The following is a 21,857-nucleotide window of genomic DNA, read 5'->3' on the forward strand; positions in this document are numbered from 1 at the left end:
TAGAACTTATATGGTGGATACTTGTTATTTCTCAAAGTTTGTCAAACAACAAAACATGCTAAACAATTTATTTGAAATAGCTTGTCTTTATCAACACACTTTGAAAAATATTTATTGTTTTAATTTGTAATTTTCTGAATTTACTATATTTATTTTATTTTTTTTTTAAAGAGAGAGAGAGAGAATTTTTTAATATTTATTTTTTAGTTTTCGGCGGACACAACAACTTTGTTTGTATGTGGTGCTGAGGATCGAACCCCGGGCCGCACTCATGCCAGGCGAGCGTGCTACCGCTTGAGCCACATCCCCAGCCCAAATTTACTATATTTAAATTCCATATATACAAGGTAACAAATTCATACATCTGTAAGATCTCTAGGAATAAGAAATACCATTTTTATCCTGAAATTCCTATTTTTCAACCTCCATACAACAAATGCAAAATATGTTTTATGTGTTTTATTTATTTATGATTTACTTAATAACATTTTACAGGTGATTGGAGGTGATGTCTCTCTCTCTCCCTATCCCACTCTTCATCTTTCTCTTTTTTAACATACAATATACAGTTTTGAATTTTTAAAAAATAGTGAGGATATTTAACTGGCAACAAATAAAAAAATGTTATTAGCAATTTTCCCAGTAGGTATGTATGTAATAAGATCCTTCTTGATCTTATTAATTACTTGATGTGGGCTCCATATTTGGACCTCTGCTTGGTATTCTAGTAGTGGACAAAGCAAAGGGAAAACTTGATCAGTTATAATATTTAGATTGCAATAAGATTTAAAAAACCTAGTTCTTCAAGAGTTTGTAGCTCATGATTCCATAAATTGAGAGTTTAGTGAATCCTTTTTTGTTGTTGTTGGACACCAAGGATTGAATTCAGAGGCACTCAACCATTGAGCCACATCCCCATCCTGATTTTGTATTTTATTTAGAGACAAGGTTTCACTGAGTTGCTTAGCGCCTCGCTTTTGCTGAGGCTGGCTTTGAACTCGGTAATTCTCCTGTCTCAGCCTCCTGAGCCACTGGGATTACAGGCGGCACCACTGCATGCAGCCAGATTCTTATGAGGAAGACAGTGGGTGATGTGCCAGCATCATTGTAGTAGGTAAAACAATGCTTTACATATCTGTTTCCTACAATATCTTTCATTAGGTAAATACAAAATATCATAATCACTATGCAATTACAAAGTCATTCTATGAGACAAGAAACTAATTTGGTCCAACTTCCATACTCAGCCTGTGATGTTTATCTTTAGCTGAATATTAATATTTGAACTTGCCAAAGAAATATATCGTGAATCCTTCAGGAAATTCTGTAATTTTACTCAAAACTGGGCTTGGGGTAGGATTGTGCAGCAGACACTTTGTTGTGTCTATTTAGATCAAATATGTACTGAGCCTAGTGTAGAGTTAGTTATCTTAGAGATTCATAATGTGAGTAGATGATGCTCCTACCCATCTCTTTTTGCCTTTCATGGAGATGTATGGAGTGTCAGGTGCCTATGAAATAACCTGCATTTTCCAGGAAAAAAAATTTTTTCTTCAAGCTTTTCTATACCATCCCAACACATACCCTGTGCTCACTATTTAGTAACAACAGTGTATCTCTCTTTAGTAAGTATTGGATTCTTATTTTAGATATATAATTTGATCTTCCGAATGACATGTTTTCCTTATGAGTAACAGTGAAATAGTATTTCATTGTTCTAATGTTCTGTACCTTACAAATAGAATAAATTGATAGGAAGAATCTTGTCACATCAGCATGTCATCTTGAAGTAAAAGGAAACCTGACAAAAAAGCTTAAACAGGGCATCAAAAGAAATTGTGTAGTTTTATTGAATGTTACAGGCTTATTACCTTACAGAGTAAATGTCGTTAGAAGTTCTGATCAGTGAAGGAAAGAAGAGTAAGAAATGATTTTTCTAGTAATGAAATAATAATTTTACATTTAAAATTGGTTGGTCTTTGTGCTTCTGCCCAGAATCATGTGGCATGGAAAAGAAGCAGGTAATTGCGCTCATCCAGGGTGTGGACTTCTAGATGAGTATGAAAAGGAGAAACAGGTGCTTGGAGAGAGACAAAAGCTGATGGAGAAGTGGGGAAGTGGATTGTTGGTTGTTGAAATCAGTGTTAAAAGAGGCCTCGATGGGGGCAAGTCTATTTTCCTGTGGAAATGTTGGGGTGAGTTAGAAGAGAAAGTTTGTTGGAAAGTGAGATGTGAGAACTAGTGATCTGGAGGTGTCAAATGCAAGGTGTGATTGGGAAAGGCTGAGGGAAAGGAGTAGAGATTTTGAGTTAAAGGAATTTAGAAGTCAGATGAACTGTTTGCTTTAGGTACGTAGCCCTACTTCAGCACCTCTCAGTGATTTTCCTCTCACTTAGTGTTCTTCAGACCTTGGAAAGCAGTTACCCAGTATTCTCCTTAAAAGGAACTTGAAAAGCTGTACCACCTCAGCTTATGATCCCCAGGCCTTTTTCTCTAGACACCAGATATTTATTCAGTTCCAGACAGCTATTTTCGCTCACTATATACACATAGTGATTATGATATTTTGTATTTACCTAATGAAAGGTATTGTAGGAAACAGATATGTAAAGCATTGTTTTACCTACTACAATGATGCTGGCAATGGTGCTGTGCTCAACACATCACCCACTTTGTCTTCCTTAGAAGAATCTGGCTGCATGTAGTGGTGCCCCTTTGACTGACTTTCCTCTTATATTTTGTAAAGAGCTGGAGTTGCCTCTGTGCACATCTCATTGAGACATCTCATTAATATCCTGCCCTATGCATTCATTTGCCTGGCCTTTAGTCCCTAATCTTTTTCCCCAAGTTACCGCAGCAGCCTCCCTACCATCCTCCTTGTGTCTAGTTTTAGATCCTCCCTTACATTTCTGTAGCCTGGCCTAAAGTGGAGCTTTTAATAGTTTAGTTATATTCCTACTTAGTATTCTTAACTGACACAGTTGGTTTCCACTGTTCTCATTTGACTCAAGCTATACCAAATTCTTTTCCATTCTTTTTGTTAGTGCTGGGAATCAAACCCAGGACCTTGTGCATACGAGGCAAGCACTCTACCAACTGAGCTATATCCCAGCCCTATTTTCCATTCTTAAGGAATGCCAAAGAACTTGCCTTTTCTCCTTTTTCCTTTTCTGCCTTTTGACTTCCTTTTAAGAAAATGTTTGGTGTAACAATGATGGAGCCTTTCTAACCCTCTGATAAATTTAAATCCCTATCCATTATGTTTTCATTAACTGATACTCAATCTCCCTGAGATAAACTAGGAAGGAAAAGAAAACCTGTGAATCCAGGGTGGAAACCTGGATATAAACCTACCTTATAATTTTACTAACACTAAATACAGTTTGTTACATAGTCAACCAGCCACTGTGCTCCAAGTTTTATGTGTTTTATTTTGTTTAAGCTTTGCATCAACTCTTTGAGGTGGGTTCAGTTATTATCCTCATTTGAAAAAGATAGTCCTAGGGCTTGGGCTATAGCTCAGTGGCAGAGCACTTGCCTAGCATGTGTGAGGCACTGGGTTCGGTCCTCAGCATCACATAAAAATAAACAAATAAAATAAAGACAAGATGTCTGTCTACAACTACAAAATAAAAAATAATTTTAAAAAAGCCCAATGAAATGACATTGCTCGAGGTCCTAACACTTGAAACTGAAGAAGGCAGACAGAGTCCAATAAAATACAGATCTTACTTGAGAAAGCCATGTTCTTAATGTCTATTCAGAACTGCCTCTATCATTTAATCTCAGTGATTTGGGAGTTGATGTGAATTTCATTTAAATAAAGGAAACAGAATGTTGAGTACATAATGGCATACAAATTTTTGGTCATATGTTGTGAAATTGATCATTTCTTCAGTCTTAAAGAGTTCATTAGAAATGATACAGACTGATGATGGCTATTTCTTAATTGCTTTGGAGAGAATACTTGTTGTATGATTCACATAAGCAGCTGAATTTTATTTACACAATAAAGTATTTCTAAGGAGCAATGAAACGCATGTCAAAATGCTTTCTCTGAGCCAGGTGTGATAGTGTATGCATGTGTAAACCCAGATACATAGGAGGCTGAAGCAGAAGGAGGAGCTCTTGAATCTGGATTTTCAAGACTAGCCTGAGCAACATAGCAAGACCCTCTTGGGGTGCGGGGGAGTTCATTCCTGTTCTGTCTAGTGGTCTATGTTGGCTATTAAAAATGCTAGTGTTGTTAGTGTTCTCATAGATACTCATAGCATATAAGGTGGATGTAAAGATTTCCTAAAAGTGTTGTTGTGTAAATCCTTCTTTATAATGTTCCTTACCATCTTTACAAACTAAAACCAAAAGTCTTTTAGATTTTTTAAACTCATTTCTGAGTACATGGGAAAGTACCATAACACCAAAAAATAATTTCTGTTTTTATTCATGCTTTCATTAAATTGGACGGATTTGGGCATTTTGTCTATATAGAGGATTTTAAATTTAGAGCATATAGATATTTTATGATACTTTCTAGAATATTATTTTTAAAATATTTTAAAGATAACATAAAATCAAAGGTTATTTAAGTGATGACAAGTCATTCTAGTATAAATTATTATTCATATTCTTTTCCATCACATCGTCACAGTGTGAACATGCTTTTAATAGTATTTTGATTTATCTCATTCTTCATTTAAAATTATATCATAAATCTGTATTCCCTTTATATATATTTCATGATGGACTGAAAGAGAGTGTTTAAATAGATAACAGGTGCCATTCTCTTCATAGTGCAAAGCAGGTGATTATGTTAGCTTCTTGGGATGATTTTTGATTGAGTTTAATATCAACTCACATAGTTAGCCTGCAGGGGAGGGAACTTTTCCCAATGTTGAGGACAAAGGAGCACAGTTAGAGTACTTGGGAAGTTGGAGCACAATGGGGTCCAGAGACTTGAATAGAGGGAACACCCCTTTTTCTGAAGCTGAAGAGAATTCACTAATATGTTCAGATATAAATTCCTAAGGATGTGTTTACAAGTGTTTTAGTAATCCTTTGTAATCCCTGTTACTATAATATTTACTGTTTAATAATCCATCCATGTTTGGAGTAATCGATTTTCTTCTTTTACTTGTAAGCAAATCTTTTTCCCTAATGTCAAATACAGAGAAGTTTTTTTCCTCTAATGTCAAATACAGAGAAGTTCATAAAATAGTTCATAGACCTCCCTGAACCTGTAACACAGCTTCAGCAGTTATTCTGATAGCTTTTAAATAATTTTCAAGCTTTTTAAAAAAAAGTATTTATTTTTTAGGTGTAGATGGACACAACACAATGCCTTTATTTTTATGTGGTGCTGAGGATTGAACCCGGGTCCCGCCCGGGCTAGGCGAGCGCTCTACCGCTGAGCCACAATCCCAGCCCAATTTTCAAACTTTTAATGATTTTAAAATATTCAATCCTTTGTGATGATTTTTGATGGAATTAAATAAAATTAATACTATTTATAAAGCAAGCTATCCTTTTCCTGTTAAGATGTGTTTTTAGTTATTTTTGATCTTAAAAGTGTATCATTGGGCAATTTCTTTATTTTTAGTTCTACTTTTGCCACTCACATTTATATTGAAGATAATTAGGTCATAACTTAAAAATATATATACAAGTGACTGAGTAAAATTTTTTGAGAAATTTTATATATGTTCTGAATGTGAGCCTTTAGGGCAAAAATGAAGAACAGTGATATATGGGATAATCATAGGTATAGATAAAATATCTTAGTTGGCTCTTGACTTATAATGACAAAATCATAGGTTATTTAGAAGTAAAATGAAGCTTTGGAGCCTTCTCATTCCTCCTTTCTTTCTCAGATATACAGAAGAGTCAGACAAGACCCCAAATAAATGAAGTTAGTGGTAGTTAAGCGTCTGAGTAGTTTTTATGTTTATTATGTTTGTTTCTTTAACACTGTTTAAACCATCAACACCCCTGGCATTTTGACCAATATGTGATTTTTGTAGATGCTCTACCTACTTAATGAAAACAAGTTAAACTAAGCCTAGTTGAGTGAACAGCTTACTAATCAATCACAGTGTGATGGACTTACAGAGAAACAGGCATTCCATAATTTGGTGTACACATTTCTTCGTTCTCCAGAGAAGAGATGTTTCAGTAGTACGGTTTTCATGATTTGTATTTGTTTTCTTCTCTCCATTACAGGTTCATGTCAGGGCTGGTCTTTTTCATGGTACCGAGCTCCTGTGTAAAACCATCGTAAGCTCAGAGATATCAGGGAAAAATGATCACATTTGGAATGAATTACTGGAATTTGATATTAATATTTGTGACTTGCCAAGAATGGCTCGATTATGTCTTGCAGTTTATGCAGTTTTGGATAAAGTGAAAACGAAGAAATCAACAAAAACTATAAATCCCTCTAAATATCAGACCATCAGGAAAGCTGGGAAAGTGGTAATGATATTCTAACTTCTGAAAAATTATTTATACAGTAGGATAATTTAAAAACTTTTTGAAATAATTGAGTAATATAAGTTAAATTATATCATTTAGTGTTGGTCCCTAAGACCTGTCTTCAAGAAGTCAGTAAATCTTTATGATTATGCTTTATTAATTCATGTTCTTTTGGCAAATTTATTTTAGTAAATTTCATAATGTGTTTCATGACAAGTATAATATGTTTTGGAAGATAGAGATAAAAGAGAATGAAGATATGTCAAAATAACTGGTCCACAATCTCTTAATCAAAATTCCAGGTGCCAGATATATTTGAGAATTCACAATTTTGTGTATTTTAGAAAGATCAGAGATCATACCTCACTCAACATACTTTATGAGGTCTAAGGCACAAATATATAGTGAAACACATCAGTATTTGGAGTAAAATATATGAATATTCATGCTAAATGTGGCAAATAAAGACTATCATTAGCTTCTTGTCATCTCTGGCCAGTTTTGCTGTCACATTAGTTATGAACAAAATTTTAGTTTTCAGACCTTCTTGGATTTTTAAATCCTAAATAAAGGCTGATATATCTATTCTCATATTTTCATCTCCTATTTCGTATTTTTAATCAAGTGTCTTTCAATTTTTTCTTTTTTTAAAAAAAGTTCTTTTGGGGGAGTAAGAATGAATTTTATGTTTTTAAAAATCTAATCGCTCTATTTATAAAAATTTGTGTCCTTTTTTTCTTAACATGGGAATGTAAAGCATTTCCTCTGGTTATTATCATATATTCTTCTAAAAATAAATTTTAATGACTAAAAAGTCACATAAAGTAACTTTCTTAATTTTTATTTCTATCTTCAGGATTTTTCTCAAAGTGTTTGAGTATTTATGAGGATTTTGATACATCAAGGCCAAATTCATGAATCTTCAAATGTCTGCATTAAAGCCCTACTAGTTCAGTGTCTCCTTTTTGGCTATATAAATGAATTCTACAAACCATAGAGACATTGTCTCCTCCCACATTAAGATTTATATAAGCTAAAAGTTCTTAACGCATAACCTGATACTATAGCACTCATTTTTTTTATCATTAAAATTTCCTCATCATTTTCAAAGATTCTATAGGGTATATTCCATTTTATGAATATACTATTTTATTGTGGTATATTAATTTGTTTTTAGGATTTTCCTTAGCCATTATAAAGGTGTTAAACATTTTGGCAGATAATGTTTTGTTTTCATTTAGGGTGATTTTTTTGGAAATCATTTGGGGATTCAGAAATTTCTAGAACTAACATTGAAACAAAGGGCATAAACATGTTCACACCTTGAAGTTCATTTTTAGCATATTTATTCATTGATTTCTTTTTTCAACAGCATTATCCTGTAGCATGGGTAAATACCATGGTTTTTGACTTTAAAGGACAGCTGAGGTCTGGAGACATAATACTGCACAGCTGGTCTTCATTTCCTGGTAAGATTTACATCTAATCCTTAGTGTTAAAGAGTTACTAGCTTTTGGTTTGTTGACTAGTTACTGTATCTTTTATGATTCACTCTTTTTGTATTTTAGTAAATAAACTGTCATTTTGTGTCTTTGTGATATAAAACAGATTTACATAGATTACTTATACACACTCATAAAATGATTTGATTCTTAGTATATTTTTTATTTCAATGAATCTATGCTTTAAACATGTTTAGTTTAGTTTAGTGGTGGGGATCGAATGCAAGGTCTTACGCATACTAGGCAAGTGCTCTACCATTGAGCTTTATCCCCAGTTGAAAATATTTTATTTTTATAGTTTTTTTAAAAAAATCCTCTTAAGGAAGAATGTCTTTCTTTTCTTTTTCTACATTTTATTAGTTGTCAAGGACCTTTATTTTATTTATATGCAGTGCTGAGAATCGAACCCAGTGTCTCATACATGCTAGGCAAGTGTTCTACTACTGAGGTACAACCCCAGCCCAGAATGTCTTACAACCTTTATTGTTTCTAGTTGTGCTAACTAGTACTAACTAGTAGAAGGAGCATTTACTAAAATGGGATAGGTAATAAAAACCCTTATTAATTGGCTTTAGTCTAAAAGTTTGAGGTAAGTAGAGTCCTTTCCATAGCATTTCTCAAATATTACTTAAAAACCCCTGATCAAATGAGATAGATAATTTATTATCTTTTTACTGATGAGTAAAGTAAAGATCACAAAGTATAAGTCAATCTTGCCTTATTGGTCCACACTTAGAATTTGAATGAATGACTGCTCTTTCCATTATTCTATACTGCTTTACTCAAAATTTGGAAATTTTAATGTCAAGTTTTTATTTATAATAGTGTTTTTATTTCTCATTTTCTGTCTTTATAGTTTGTTAATGTGTTTGGTAACATTGTGGAATTTGGGGGGAGGAGTGTACTGAGTATTGAACCCAGAGGTACATTACCAGTGAGCTACATCCCCAGCTCTCTTTTTATTATTTATTTTGAGACAGGCTAAGTTGCTTAGGGCCTTACAAGTTGCTGAGACTGGCCTTGAACTTGCAATCCTCCTTCCTCAGCCTCCTTAGTTGCTGGGACTATAGGTTTGCGCCACCACACTTGGCAACCTTATTAACTTATTAGATTTTTTAGAGTATTTTGTGACAGACATTTGAAAATGTTATTTTAGGAGTTGCTACCTGATAAATTATTTTTTGATAATTAGTTATTTTCTGATACTTAAAAACTCTATGCAAGCCAGGCATAGTGGCACATGCCTATAATCCCAGCAGCTCTGGAGGCTGAGACAGGAGAATCATGAGATCAAAGCCACCCTCAGCAAAAGCAAGGCGCTAAGCAACTCAATGAGACCCTGTCACTAAATAAAATACAAAATAGGGCTGGGGATGTGGCTCAGTGGTTGAGTGCCCCTGAGTTCAATCCCTGGTAAACCCTCCCCCCCAAATATGCAATATAATATGTGTGTGTGTGTGTGTATGTAAATAAGCACTTGTGTGTATCTTATCTACCCTCTGCTGCTTAAGCTTCCAGTAATATTCACTAATCATGCTATTCCTCAAATACAGAACTGTGAGTATTTGACACATTTCTGATGATGAGCTATATTTTCACAATAGAGCGAAAATTATACTTTCTTGAAAATCCTACTCTCACACATGCTCCAGAATCTACAAACAACTTGACAATTATTATCAATGAAAATGATAAATTTTGATGGTATTAACTTAGCATTACCTTGAACCTGACTTCATCTCTTAAGAAAATGTATGATAAAAATAATAAATGAACAGAATTAGCTTTGCCTGTATCAGCTCTAGAATTGTCATGTTTATTCCAACAGAGACAAACAAGAAACAAAGCAACTACAAATAATCTATCATCCAAAGTCCCTAGGTTTTCATTGCAAGCTATATAATCACATTTATTGGGTTTTTTTTGTATCTTTCCAGAATTCTTCATGTATGTACACTAGGAAATACAAATGTAGATTCTATTTTTGTCCCTATTCTTATACAAATTAGAATTTTCTAATCAGTGTGCATAGAGAATTACCTTTTTGTTGTTGTTATGAGAATTAGCTTTTGATACTTAAAATAATAAAATGAATAACCTTGCCCTATGTGCAGATATATGTCTAAAGTAAATTCCCAGAAGTGGATTTTTTTTAGTCAAAGAGTAAATACATTTGTAATTTCAATAATTATAAATTACTCTCCAATAGAAATTGTACCAATTTTTACTCTAAAAGTACTAAAACCCTACATTTGACTTCAGATAGGTTCAGATATGTCCTATCTGATTTCAAATGATGCACGAATTAGTGTAATGCTGCTGGAGAGCACAACTGTGGGATTATAATTTACTGATAAATCAACTCTGAAAGTGTATAAATAATCAGAATTGGCTTCCATCAAGGTAAAAATTGAATCTATAAGACTGGAAAATCTTAAATAAGATGAACAAAAGATTAAAGAACTGAAATTTATAGTTTTCCTACCCATTTTTTCCCCTTGGCACTATGGATTGAACTCAAGGATGCTCTACCACTGAACTAAACCCCTAGCCCATTTTGTTTTTATTTTGAGACAGCTTCTCACTAACCTACTGAGGCTGATCTTGAACGTGGAATCTTCCTGCCGCCTACTGAGTAGCTGGGATTATAGTTGTGCACTACTATGTCTGGCAACATTTTCTGTCTTTGGGAAATCATTCCAAGTGTACATACTTTATGGACATTAGGTCTAGAAAGAATGGACTTTTTAATTTTATTTTATTTAGAACATACAGAAAGAACAACTGTTATAAAAAATCATAAGAAAACAGATGTTACTTTAGAGAGGGGAGACCTAAAATTGTACTCTTAACTCTATTCTCTCATCTGGAGTTTACTTATCTGTTAAATTAGAAAGTTATATTATCTGAACTTCAGGGTTTTCTTGCAATCCTAAGATTCCATGTACAAATCCATGAATGGACCATGGTTAGGTTGGTGGAGAAGAAAGGAAGGAGTATCTTAAGGAAAAATGTGACTGGTAAGGTAAAAAGAGTACCACTTGGAAGGAGTACTGCAGAGACACCAGAGAAGTTATTTGTATTAGGAGTTGCAGGAAATAAAGGGAACATTACAATGTAGATTTGACAAGAGGAACGTCATTGACTCTTTGAATATCAGCGTGGATACTGTAGTGATCGTGAAAACCAGATCATATGTGATTAAGAGGTTCACATGGAGAGAGAGCCTGCAGAATGGCAGAAAACCTTTGCCACCATGCACCTCAGAGCATGAATCTCCAGGATATATAAAGAAATAAAAAAAAACCTAAAAAATATTAATACCCCCAAAACCAAATAACCCAAATAATAAATGATTAAAAGAACTGAACAAGCACTTCACAGAAGAAGAAATACCATCTGTCAACAAATAGATGAAAAAAATATTCAACATCTCTAGTAGCTAAAGAAACACATTAAAATTACACTGAGATTCTGTCTCTCTAAAGTCAGAATGGCAATTATCAAGAATACAAGTAACAATAAATGCTGTTGAGGATGTGGGGGAAAAGGTACACTTATACATTGCTGATGGGACTGCAAATTGTTGCAACCATTTTGGAAAGCCATATGGAGATAACTCAGGAAACTTGGAATGGAACTATTATTTGACCCAGTTATCCTACTCTTTGGCTTATACCTAAAGGACTTAAAATCATCATACTACAGTGACACTGCCACATCAATGTTTATAGCAACTCAGTTCACAATAGCTAAACTATGAATCAGCCTAGTGTCCTTCAGCAGATGAATGGATAAAGAAAATGTACATATACAAAATGGAATACTACTCAGCCATGAAGAGAAATGAATTATGGCATTTGCCAGCAAATGGATGGAAATGGAGACTATCACGCTAAGTGAAATAAGCCAATCCCAAAGAACCAAAGGCCAAATGTTTTCTCCTATATGCAGATGCCAAATCAAAGTAAGGTGTGGGTAGGGAAGACTAAAAGTTCATTGGATGAGATAAAGGAGAATTAAGGGAAGGGAGGGGAAATGGGAATAGGAAAGAGAACAGAATGAATCAGATATTACTTTCCTGTGTGCTATATGAGTACACAACAATGTAATTCCACATAATGTACAACCAGAAGAATGGGAAGTTATATTCCTTATATGTATAATATGTCAAAATGCATTCTACTGTCATAATGTATAACTAATAAGAAAAGTAACGAAAAGTCCACATGCGGTGATAAAATGGTTTCTGTGGGTTACCTAATTTTGATATAGGGAGAGCATTTCCAGTTAAGCTTTTTTCAGAGTCAAGAAGCCTTATTCAATATGAAGAAGGAGGTAAAGTATTTACTGATTTTTGTTAACTTTCTTATTTTAAAGATGTGTACAAACTCATACAGAAACTTTATTCCAAGCTTTAATAGAAAGCTAGAGACTTGTTGATAGAACCATCTGCCAGACTTTAAGTGACAGTACTGTCTGTTTGTGTCATTTACATGAGAGAAATACCTTACAGTTTTGTTTGGGGTTGGAGGATACCAGGAATTGAATTCAGGGGAACTCAACCACTGAGCCACATCCCCGGCCCTATTTTGTATTTTATTTAGAGACAGGGTCTTGCTGAGTTGCTTAGTACCTTGGCTGTTGCTGAGGCTGGCTTTGAACTTGAGATCCTCTTGTCTCAGCCTCCCCAAGCTGCTGGGATTACAGGCGTGTGCCACTATGCCTGGCTCAGTTTTGTTTTTGTTTTGTTTTGTTTAGTTTTGTTTAGTTTTGAAAATGTTTCTTAAGAATCAAAATTATTTGCATGTTTTAGATGAACTTGAAGAAATGTTGAATCCTATGGGAACTGTTCAGACAAATCCATATACTGAAAATGCAACAGCTTTACATATTAAATTTCCAGAGAATAAAAAACAACCTTATTATTACCCTCCTTTCGATAAGGTAAGCTAATTATTTAGAGGACCATTGTGCATGAAATAATTTAAAGTGTTATTTCCTGGCTCTGTATGTTTGCAGTTTGAGCTCAACATGTCTACTTCGCTTTAAAACTTAACATGAGTTAATGGTTTGGTTCAGTAACAAGGCATGGCATGGAACCTGCAAGCCCTATGAGTTCTGGTGATATCATTGACCAAGTAAGGCATGGTTTCTGGAGTTCAGATTCCTCAGTTATGAAGTGACAAAATTGTAATTGTTCTAAAATCGTTTTCAATGTAAAAAGGCCATAAATACATTAATATGTAACTGAACACATAAAATGTTCAGTGAAACATATCTAACATGTTGATTCAGAGATTAAAGACAAAATCACTATTGTTTTAGAGTTGATATTCAAACACTGGATTATTTATGTTGAATATTACTATTTGTAGGACTTCTTAAGGTAGCATTTGTATAGAGTCTACATAGGTACTTCCATTTACAAATATATTTCCTTAGTATGTGAACTGTATGTCTTAGGGATAAGGAGATTATCTGGTGAGGACTGAAAATAGGATTTTGATCATTTTTGTGTTCAGAGAGCTAAGATGTCATATTCTTATCTTCAGGTTTGGCATCCTTGTTTCAGACATGGTTGATGTGGATTTTTATGCAGAAATTTTGAACCAATTCTCAAAAAATAAGCAAGTTTCTTTTTTTCTTAATCCAATTGAGAATAAGCTGCCTTTAAAGATGTTTTACTAAACAGTATTACAAATTAATCCACATTAAACTTAATTACATTTTAATATTTAACACTAAATCCTGAAGAGTTGTTGTTTCACATGGGAGGTGTTGGGCATTGAACCCAGGAGCCTCACCTATGTTAATAAGCAAGCATTCTACCACCAATCTGCATCCCCAACACTAAAGGAGATGCTTTAAAAGTATTATATACATTTAATTTATGTAATTCGGTGTTTTTTATTTCATTTTCACTTTAATTTGATTTTATCTACCCAAGAGGTAACTTTTCACTTCAGGTCCTTTAAGAATGCTTTTCTGACTGATAATTTACAACCAAATTAAATTTTGTGTTTCTTATAATTGAAATCCCACATATGGTAGGACCCATATACTTTAGTATGCATTAAGTAGAAAAAAGTACATTTTGACTCATCCGTTATGTTTTTGTGGTGATTTTAGTTGACCATGGATAGAAATTTCTCCATAAGCTATAACTGCTTATGCTACATTTAATATAATGATTGTTACTGTGTTCAGTTATGGTTTGTATTCAACAGTCAATTATAATTTACTTGGGATCAAATGATATGGTTTTTGAAGCATTTTTACAAATATAGCATCCCATGTAAATGTAAGTGGATTTAATCTAAGATTTTAAGAGAGGTCAAGGTTTTTTTTTTTTTTTTGAGAGAGACAGAATTTTTTTAAAAAATATTTATTTTTTTAGTTTTCGGCGGACACAACATCTTTGTTTGTATGTGGTGCTGAGGATCGAACCCGGGCCGCACGCACGCCAGGCGAGCGCGCTACCGCTTGAGCCACATCCCCAGCCCGAGAGGTCAAGTTTTTTTAAAATATATTTGACTATTGACCATAGTCATCCATAACTGGTCACTAAATTTTCCTTTGCCTTTCTAGTCTCTTGGGAAGGCTGTCTTGAAGAAGTTCAGTTAGGAATAAAGATTTTAGTTTTTAAATATGTATAAATACATTTACATTTAATTGGTTTTCCTTTAATTTTGCAATTATATATGGTTATTATAAAATAAGCAATACCTATGTAAAATGCAAAAGTTCCCATAGGTCCTATTCTTTTTATTTAACTTTGTTGCTGTAACCACTTGCATACATTTTGCTTTTCAAGCCAATTTTATGGCTCTTGCTTAATTTTAATAACTATAATCTCACTTTATCACAGCAACCCTATGAAATAGGATGGGAATTATCATGCTATACATGAGAACATAGATAAATTATTTACTCAGAAATAGGAAATGGATCTTCTGGTTGTTTATCCACTGATTTTCCACTAGACCAGTGAGTTTCCTTCTTTTCGAGATTGAACACCCCCTTTAAACTTAATGAATTTAAAAAATATTTTTAGGCTTTCCCTAGTCATTATTTTTACTTTCCTTGTTGGTTTTTTTGTTTGTTTGTTTTGTTGTTGTTATTTGGTATTGGTGCTGAGGATCAAACCCAGGGCTCAGCAAGCACTTCCCTACTGAGCTAAAGCTATATCTTTAGCCCAACTTCTGCTTTTGGTATCTATTACTTAAGGCGAAAAGGGAGAAATGACAAGAACTTGTTCTATATTTAGTGACTCTTATAAACACTTGCATTTTTTAACCAAAATTCGTTTATCTATATTTCCAAAAAAGTGTTACATATGTATGTACTTATATATTTACTTATTTTACCTACAGGTAATCCTAATGTCCCCTAGGAGTTGCAGTCTCTTACAGTAATATCACTGTTTCCCTGTTGCCAAAGGTTTGAAGCACTTGGGAAGCATCATTTTGCTTTTAAAATTCATGTTTCCATTGTAAAATGCAGAAATTCCAGACCATAATGTAGTCTCTTATAATCTAAGTACAGGCATAGTTATGTACACTTAAAATTCTATGAATATGGGAATCAAATTTTAACTTTAAAACTTTTTTTTAAACAGATTATTGAAAAGGCAGCTGAGATTGCAAGCAGTGATAGTGCTAATGTAGCAGTAAGTATCAAGAGTTTTAAATGACTGTCTTCTTATAGAATTGTATGCATTATTTTGTACCTTCATCTCATATGGTAGTGAACTTGTGGAAGACCATAACTCATATGCAAGAACAGTATGTGAGTGTGGGTAAGTATGCATATACTTGAGTTTTATTAAATGGCAGCTCAGTTTGTGGACCATCTGTGCACAGTTACTAAGCCATTTTGCAATGTAAGTGCAGGTTCAGCCATCTCTAAGGGATGTTGTTGCACCTTGGAGATTAACAGTACTCTTAGTGAATGTTACTCATTTGAACAAGGAGACTGTTTGTTATCTTTGTGAAACAAAGCAAGTGTTATAAGGACAAGAAAGTGGTGTGAAGATCTATATGTCTTCCATTTTGAAATTCTGCCATGTTTAGCATACAGTTCCCATTTCATAATTTAATATTTCTGCTCTAGCTTCCTACTTTGCTATGATACAGGCTTCAGGAACACAAAAGTGAGACTAGAGGCCATGCCCCAGTCTTATTTAGAGGGTATATTGTTAGTATGTTTTCATTTCTGCTCCCATCTCATTGGCCAGATCTCACAACTATAACCAAACTGCAAGCCAGATTGGGAAATGCAGTCTTTAGTTGGGCCATCAGATGCATGGCTAAAAGTAAGCCATCCCATTACAGGAAAAAGTAACAGAATGGATCTTTAAGTTTTTTGACTTTATAACTTAAGACTTTGTTTGAACTCTGTCCTAATATTCACCTTTCTTGGTCTCACATAACAACTTTTAAGTGTCTTCAGCAAAACCATTTTACACATAGAATATTAATGATATAGAGTCTAGGAAGCCAAATAGAGATAATTATGTATGTTTTTCTCATTCTCAGAGTATCAAAGCACTGCTTGATGTTTACTAGTTGGAGGGGTATCTGGCCTAGGCTCTTTTCTGCTTTGCCATGAAATCTCTCAGAATCTCACAGTGCAAGTCCCCTTTTACTACTTCCATATTAATGTCTCTTAGCTTAAATTTTGTCTTTTGAATATTAATGCTTTACCCAGGAAGGTGGATCACGAGTACCAGTTTAGAAAGGCTCTGCGTCAGGTTGGGACTTCAGGATCTGAGTCCTGCCTGCCCCCTCATCTTTTTTCCCCTATCATTTTTGTGTTCTAAGAGTTGCTGGAAAGAAAAACAAAAGCAAAAAAAGAAGGTTAAAGGTAATTCTCATTTAATGTACCAAAAGTTTAATACTGGTATACACTTACCAACTTGTCAGGTAATTATTAAAACAGGTCATTACAGTTTAACTTTAGGTTAAGTCTTGGTTCTAATGCCTCTTTAGTATCCATGTGTTACACTAAATATTGCTCCTTGAACCTCAGAGTATTGAATTAATTTTCACTAGTTCTGCCACAATCTTGTACTTTACTTAATCAGAGGGTTCCCTGAATACTGATTTAGTAATCTTATTCAGATCTTTGGGTGTGTGTGTATGTGTGTGTGTGTGTGTGTGTGTATGTATATGTATATGTGTGTGTGTGTATATATATATACACACACACAAATAGATAAATTTAGGTACGTAGTACAATTAAGAAATAGACCAAAAATGAAAGTCTCTATCTATAACCTCTGTGTGCTCTTCTCTCCAGAGCTGTATAAAGAGTTAAGTTTGTAGTTACCAATATTAAGTTTAGTGTAAATGTCTTTATTTTCCTCCATTTTAAGAAGTGAGATCATTTTTACATAGTTTTATCTTTTTTATTTAATACACTTTGTGGATATGTTAGCATGAATAGGTCTTCATTTTTCACATACTTCAATATTCTGTAGTTATATTTATTAGTAACCATTAGTTATTCAACATACATATTCCTATTGATGGATGTTTTGCTTATTTTCAGCTTTTCTCTATTAAAACGTCTGCAATGATTATTTTGTACATACTGCTTCATACATCTGTGTATTTTGTAGGATCAATTCCTAGAAGTACTTTCATTATGTTGGTTTTTCTTGACTAGTGAGAGACTTCCTGGTTGTCTGCCTGTAATGTGTCTTAAGTAACTGTAGGAATTAGAGTATCCCAAATGAGAGGACTTCCATGCATTCTGGAATCAATTGACTTCCTAGGGCTCAATACCCATGCTTCTCACCTAAATCTGGGATTGATACCATAGCTGTTCCGTCTTAGCACAGAAAGAGAAAGGAGCATGCTTGACTATCTACAGTCCCATAGTGGTCCTCTTTGTGATTGCCAGTGGCTCCCTCCCACTCCTTGAATGCCTTGATTCTGAGCTAGAGCTCCCCAAGGATTGTGTGCATAGCATTCTCACTACTACATGGGTTTAGAATATCTGATCTCTTGTCCTGTCTGCATTCTGCATTCTCTCCTTAAACATTTCTGGTGTCAGGCACTCTTTGTCATTTCCTAGGGCTCTTTTTGGCTATTATTTTCAAAACAACATATTTTATACTTTATGGGTCCTTCCCCAACCCTGGTGCTGAATATAGTCTACAGTTTGTGCTCACTGGGCAAGCACATTACCACTGGCCTACATCCCCAGTGCCACTATTTGGGCTTGTGGATGAGAGGATGAAGAGAACTGTGTTTTCATGGCATTATACACATATGTAGATGTATGTATATATGTGTGTATATATACACATAAACACATATGTATGAAGAGCAGGTTAAGTTCCTTAATAAGATGATGGTAGTTTCATTTATTGAATTATGTATACATATGGTTAATTGGATCTATGCAAATTTATCATCACCTTATTAAGGTATTTAACCTGCTTTTGATCTGCCCCACCTCCCTCCAGGGTCTTTCAGTGTTGTTTGGGTTGACTTCAAACTCCTGGGCTCAGATGATCCTCCTGTTCACCTTCATCCTCTCTGTCTTCTTTTTTTCAGTATATTCTTACAGGGATTGGGAAGGAAAATAGGTTTTTTCCCCCTCAGTTTGGTGTGTGTGTGTGTGTGTGTGTGTGCGCGCGCATTGTGTGGGATTCATTGTTATATATTTGTACAGGCACACAGTATCATATTTAGTTTTAGCAACAACATTGTTTTGTTTTGGGGAGTTGTTGTGTTGTTGAGGATTGAAACCCATATCTTATACATAGTTCATATGCACTTTATCACTGAGCTGCACCCAAACCCTAACAGAAAGTTCTTCATTTAAAGAGATTTTGAGCCCAGGTGACATCTATTTATTACTTTTATTTTTTTACCTTATACATTTGGGTCATCTTAAATTCTGTTCAAATAATGAGTAACTTGGTTTTTAACCGAAATGCACTCCTGCCACCTAGCGTTTGCACATAGATTTTTTTTAAATGTTATTCTTTTTTCCTTTTTTAGAGCTACTTTGATTCTTCATGTTTAGCTTATAAATTTAACATTGAGAAATTAAAACTTTTTAAATGAATCCACTTTTATTTTTTATCCACTTGTATCTTTTTAGGGATTTATGTATTTGTATTTCACGTCATAAGTGCGTATAAACTCGTATATAGAGTTGCTGAATGTTTGCCAGTGATATTTGCATAATTAAATTCTGTAATGAGTATTTTACTCCTGTAGAGTCGAGGTGGAAAAAAGTTTCTTGCTGTACTGAAAGAAATCTTGGACAGGGATCCCTTGTCGCAGCTGTGTGAGAATGAAATGGATCTTATTTGGACTTTGCGTCAAGACTGCAGAGAGAATTTCCCACAGTCACTGCCAAAATTACTCCTATCGATCAAGTGGAATAAACTTGAAGATGTCGCTCAGGTAACAAAACATCATTTCTATAGCTCCTTTTGGGTGCATATGTTTCTTTGTTAATTTTATATAAAGTGTCCTTTCCTTATAGGTTGATTTCCATATGTTGGATAATTTTCCTCAAGAAAAATTTTGAAGTTTTAAACTTTTAAGTCCTCTGGTCCATCCTTATATATTGGACCAGAAAGTTTCAAGGTTTAAAAATCCCAGATTCTAGATAGAGTTGCTGTATCTTTCACTAAAGACAACCAAAACATTGGTTTGGGGTAGTCACCTATGAAAAGAAGCACTTTCTAGGTCTTGGGCACCTTTGCCAGTTTCTTCAGTGAACCCCTATGTGTGAATGAATGTATGTATGTATTTTGTGTTGCTGGGGATCAAACCAGAATTGCTTTACACCTGAGCAATATGCCCAGCCTTTTACTTTTTTTTTCACCCTAAGACAGTGTCTCCATAAATAAAAGCTGTCCTGGAACTTGCAGTCACTGGATTATAGGAATGTACCACCAAATCCAGCTGACTGCTCTAAAATGAATATTGTTTGAAAATTACCACTATCATGGAAGTTAATTTAGCTCTATTGTAGAGGTTGATGTTAAACCATTCAATTCAGTCTTAACATTCACATGTATTGGGTAGTATTGATAAATATGTAACTTTAAACATAGATAAATATGTCATTCAGGCAGAATAGAGAAGGGGAAATGTTTTGCTCTTGAAAAGCAGCCACATTTGGGCTCCCTGATATAATCATCAAGACTATCAAAAAGTACTCTAAGCTGGGCACGGTTATGTACGCTTATAATCCCAGCTGTGCAGGAGTCTGAGGCAGGAAGATGGGAGAGTTCAAAGCCAGCCTCAGCAAAAGTGAGGCACTAAGCAATTTAGAGACCGTGTCTCTAAATGAAATACAAAATAGGGCTGGAGATGTGGCTCAGCAGTTAAGTGCCCCCTGAATTCAATCCCCAATATCTCCTCCCACAGACAAAAAAGGCACTTTTAGAGTCATATGGCCCCCAATGCTCAATAGAAAGAATCTTGAAGTGATTTTTAAAATCAGAACAAATAAATTTGCCTATTTAAAAAATGAAATTTGTTTATTTTCTTTGAATTTAACTGATTTCTCTAGCTCTGTGATCTCAGTGTATCATAATGGCTTTAAAAATTTTAGTGAAAAATACATATACAAAAAAATACAAAAAACACATTTTTGTTTGCTTTAACTAGAGAAAAGAACACAAAATTTATTAAATACCTAAGGAATGGTAGTATTAGATTCCAAAAATTGTATTTTTATTTTAATCATATTATTGGGGGGGGGAGTCATTTATGAGAGATTTGTCCCAGGGACAGTTTACTACAGAGCTATATCCCTAGTCCATCCGTCTGTCTCCCTCCCTCCCTCCCTCNTTTTTTGATACCAGGGATTGAACTCAATGGCATTCAACCATTGAGCCACATCCCCAGCCCTATTTTGTATTTTATTTAAAGACAGGGTTTCACTGAGTTGTTTAGTGCCTCGCTTTTGCTGAAGCTGGCTTTGAACTCGGCATCCTCCTGTCTCAGCCTCCCTCGAGCTGCTGGGATTACAGGCATGCGCCATCACGCCCCTCCCTTCTTTAAATTTTGAGACAGTGTCTCACTAAGTTGCTGAGGCTGGCCTGTAACTTTCTTTCCTCTTGTGAGCTTCCAGAGTCACTAGAGTTACAGGTGTATGCTACCATGCCCAGTTTAATCATATTTATTTTTAAAGTCTTTAGTTTTGTTTTACTACTTTTATTAAACGTGGAAATGTTTTCTTTTCAGTTTACTTCTAGCATCTAAAGGTTTTTTTGAATGATATAATTACATTATTGTACATGCCTTTATTAGAGTGTTTCTAGATTAGACAAAATTAACATTATTTAATCTGAAAAGGAACTATTTTACATTATTTAGATAGCTTTAATTGCTCCAGAATCACTGTTGCCTTCTAACCACTTGTCTAAATTCAAGGCTAATTTTCTTTCTTTTTTTTTTTAATACATATTTTTTTTTAGTTGTCAATAGACCTTTAAAAAAAAAAATATGTGATGCTGAGAATCAAACCCAGTGCCTCACACATGCTAGGCAAGTGTTCTACCACTGAGCCACAACCCCAGCCCTGAAGGTTAATTTTCTTTGAATCCCATTAATGGTGGAAAATAAGATCTAAGCCTTTTTTTTTTTAAGTTTGCACATTTACTTATGTCTCATAGATAGTGTCTTGAGCTATGTATATATATCCAAGAAATGAATCATTATTTCATTGGAATCACAATAGGAAAAGTTTCTAGTACTCCTTTTTTGTTTGTTTTTGCTTTTTTGATAGTGCTGGGGATGGAACCCAGGACCTTGTATGTGTGCCACTGAGCTACACTCCTAGCTCCTCTTGATGTACTCTTAAGATGTCTTAGAGGTTTCATGTATCAACTGTCAAAAATGAAAT

At 34.4% G+C, this 21,857-nt stretch overlaps 1 protein-coding gene across 2 annotated transcripts in view; it reads left to right on the forward strand.

Annotated features, from left to right (window-relative positions):
* Positions 1-21,857, forward strand: part of Pik3cb (phosphatidylinositol-4,5-bisphosphate 3-kinase catalytic subunit beta) — a 69,677-nt gene that overhangs the window by 12,680 nt on the left and 35,140 nt on the right. For both annotated transcript variants that reach the window (XM_015486755.2, XM_048794222.1), the window contains exons 4-8: positions 6,217-6,468; positions 7,841-7,937; positions 12,787-12,917; positions 15,592-15,642; positions 19,211-19,399. In XM_015486755.2, the coding sequence (XP_015342241.2) occupies positions 6,217-6,468; positions 7,841-7,937; positions 12,787-12,917; positions 15,592-15,642; positions 19,211-19,399 (720 nt within the window). The remainder of the gene's footprint in view (positions 1-6,216; positions 6,469-7,840; positions 7,938-12,786; positions 12,918-15,591; positions 15,643-19,210; positions 19,400-21,857) is intronic.

This window comes from Marmota marmota, unplaced genomic scaffold, assembly GCF_001458135.2.
Source record: "Marmota marmota marmota unplaced genomic scaffold, marMar, whole genome shotgun sequence".
Classification (NCBI taxonomy): Eukaryota; Metazoa; Chordata; class Mammalia; order Rodentia; family Sciuridae; genus Marmota; species Marmota marmota.